This window comes from Mesitornis unicolor, unplaced genomic scaffold (genome assembly GCF_000695765.1).
Source record: "Mesitornis unicolor isolate BGI_N332 unplaced genomic scaffold, ASM69576v1 scaffold21955, whole genome shotgun sequence".
Classification (NCBI taxonomy): Eukaryota; Metazoa; Chordata; class Aves; order Mesitornithiformes; family Mesitornithidae; genus Mesitornis; species Mesitornis unicolor.
The window spans coordinates 1-3,182 of record NW_010187789.1 but is presented as its reverse complement, the minus strand read 5'-3'; the positions used below and the strand labels follow the sequence as shown (position 1 = coordinate 3,182).

The 3,182-nt window shown below is 45.7% G+C and overlaps 1 protein-coding gene across 1 annotated transcript; it reads right to left on the bottom strand.

Annotated features, from left to right (window-relative positions):
• Positions 1 to 46: 46 nt before the first annotated feature.
• LOC104541510 (structural maintenance of chromosomes protein 1A-like) lies at positions 47 to 2,974 on the bottom strand (the record flags this gene model as incomplete). The annotated part of the gene is made up of 3 exons (XM_010185589.1): positions 47 to 187; positions 1,323 to 1,581; positions 2,736 to 2,974. Coding segments are annotated over 3 exons (639 nt in total), but the record flags the coding sequence as incomplete, so codon positions are not given.
• Positions 2,975 to 3,182: the final 208 nt, after the last annotated feature.

Here is a 3,182-nt window from a genome sequence, read left to right as displayed (position 1 = left end):
TTTTGGGGGGGTCCAGGGGGGTTTGGGGGTGCCACTTGAGCCTCACCTCGGTCTCCACCTTCTTCCTCTCCTCCAAATCCAAGCGATCTTGGTCAGCTTTTTGATCCCGGTTGAATTTCTCCAGCTCCTGGGCCAGGGTGGCGGCGCGTTTGCTGGCCTCCTCCTTCAGCCGGTGGTATTTCTTCACCTAAAAACACCCCAGAATGAGGGAAAACACCACAAAATATGAGAAAAAACACCTCAAAAGTGAGGGAAACAACAAGAAAAGTGAGGGAAACAACAAGAAAAGTGAGGGAAAACCGCCCAAAAAAATGAGAGAAAACCACCCAAAAAAATGAGGGAAAACCGCCCAAAAAAGTGAGGGAAAACCGCCCAAAAAAGTGAGGGAAAACCGCCCAAAAAAGTGAGGGAAAACCGCCCAAAAAAATGAGGGAAAACATCAAAATATTGAGGAAAAACACCCCAAAAATGAGGGAAAACTCCCCAAAAAATGAAGGGAAAACTCTCCCAAAAATAGAGGGAAAACCTCCCCCAAAAGAGGAAGGAAACCTCCTCAAAAATTGAGGAGAAACACGGCAAAAAAATGAGAAAAACACCCAAAAAATTAGGGAAAACCTCCCCCAAAAAAGGAGGGGAAAACCTCTCCCAAAAATGGAGGGAAACACACTGCAAAAAATGAGGGAAACACCCAAAAATGAGGAAAACTCTGCAAAATTTGAGGAAAAACCCCCCAAAATACACGAAAAACTCCTCAAAAATGAGGAAGATGCTGCAAAAAATGAGGGAAAACCCCCCAAAATAGGAAAAAAACCCACCCAAAAATGAGGAAAAACTCCCCAAAAATGAGGGAAAAAAAACCCAAAAAATGAGGAAAAAACCCCAAAAGTGAGGAAATCCCTCCCCCCAAAAAAGAGGCGAAACATCCCCAGAATATGAGGGGAAAAAACCCCCCGAAATGAGGGAAACTCCGCAAAAAATGAGGGAAAACTCCCAAAAAATGAGGGAAACCTCTTAAAAAATGAGGGAAACTGCGAAAAATGAGGGAAAACTGCCCCAAAATGAGGGAAACTCCCCCAGAAATGAGGAAAACTCCTCCAAAAATGAGGGAAAACTCCTCCAAACTGAGGGAAAACTCCCCCAAAATGAGGGAAAACTCCCCAAAAATGAGGGAAAACTCCACAAAAAATGAGGGAAAACTCCCCCAAAATGAGGGAAAACTCCACAAAAAATGAGGGAAAACTGCCTCAAAATGAGGGAAAACTCCCCCCAAATGAGGAAAACCCCTCAAAATCCCCCCTGGGAGGGTAAACTTGGGGTCCCACCTGGTTCTCCTCCAAGGTCAGGTCGCGGCCTTGGCTCTGACTTTCCTCCTCCATCCGCTCCTCGAATTCTTGCCGGGCCTTTTCCACCGAGAGCATCTCCTTCTCCAGCTCGTCCATGTCCCCCTTGCGTTTCTTGTACTGCTTCTGCGCGTTCTGGAGGGATTTTTTGGCCGCCTCCAGTTTCTTGATCTTGTGGGAGGTGTTTTCCTTCGCCTTGATGTACTGAGGCCGCTTCTGGTTCAGCTCCGAGTCCTTTTCTCTGGTAAAATCGCACAAAATAACCAAAATTAATCCGAAATCACCCCAAATTCACAAAAAATAACCCAAAAGTACCCCAAAGTACCCCGAAGTAACCCAAAAATAACACATAGTAACCCCAAAATTACCCAAAATACTCAAAAATAACCCCAAAGAACCCAAATATCACCCCAAAACAACAAAAATAACCCCAAAATAACCCCAAATAACCAAAATTAACCCAAAAAGCTCAAAAATAACCCCAGAAATACCCCAAAATAACCCCAAAATAAACCAATAACCAAAAAGAACCCAATATAAGCAAAATAACTCAGCAGTAACCCAACACACTCCAAAATCGGCCAAAAATCAGCCAAAAATCGGCCAAAATCAGAGAAAAGTCACCCAAAATCCTCCAAAAATCACCCAAAAATCCCCCAAAAATAGCCAAAAAAACCCCAAAACAACCCAAAACAACCCCAAATATTCAAAAAATAACCCAGAATATTCCAAAAGCACCCCCAAATTTCCACCAAAAAATCCCCAAAAATCTCCAAAATCACCCACAACACTCCAAAATCCTCTAAAATTCTCCAAAAATAAGCAAAAAACCCCCCAAAACAACCCCAAATGCCCCAAAATAACCCAAAAATAACCCAAAATATTCCAAGAATAACCCAAAAATAACCCTAAATATTCCAAAAGCACCCCCAAATTTCCACCAAAAAATCCCCAAAAATCTCCAAAATCACCCACAACACTCCAAAATCCTCTAAAATTCTCCCAAAATAAGCAAAAAAACCCCGAAACAACCCAAAACAACCCCAAATATTCTAAAATATTCCAAAAATAACCCCAAATATTCCAAAAATAACCCAAAAATAACCCTAAATATTCCAAAAGCACCCCCAAATCCTGCAAATTTCCACAAAAAATCCCCCAAAAATCCCAAAAAATCTCCAAAATCACCCACAACGCTCCAAAATCCTCTAAAATTCTCCCAAAATAAGCAAAAAAACCCCAAAACAACCCCAAATATTCCAAAATATTCCAAAAATAACCCCAAATCACCTGAAAATCTTTCCAAAACCACCCAAAAATCCCCCAAACCCCCCAGACCGCGGGGGCGCAGGCCCCCCCAGGCGACCTCCAGGCCCCGTTTCGGGGCGCCCTCACTTGATCTCCTTCTCGATCTGCTGCTGCTCCCTCATCATCTTGCCCAGCTCCTTCTTGCGGTCCCGCAGCTCGTCCTCCACGCGGTCCATGCGCCTCTTGTCCTTGTCGATCTCGCGGTTCTTCAGGCCCAGCTCCTTGTTCAGCTTCTCGATCTCGGCCTCGTTGTGGTACAGCTTGAAGAGCTGCAGCTGCACCTGCGCCCGCACCACCTCGTCCTTCAGCCGCTGGTAGCGGTCGGCCTGGGCGGGGAGAAGAGGCGGGAGAGGGGAGAACGGCGGGAAACGGGGGAAGAGGCGGGAAGAAAGGGCGGGAAACGGGGGCAAGAGGCGGGAAGAAAGGGCAGGAAAGGGGGGAAAAAAGGAGGGCGGGAAAGGGGGAAGAAAAGAGGCGGGAAAGAAAGGGGGAAAAGGGGCGGGGAAGAAGGGGGAAAAGGGGCGGGGAAATGAG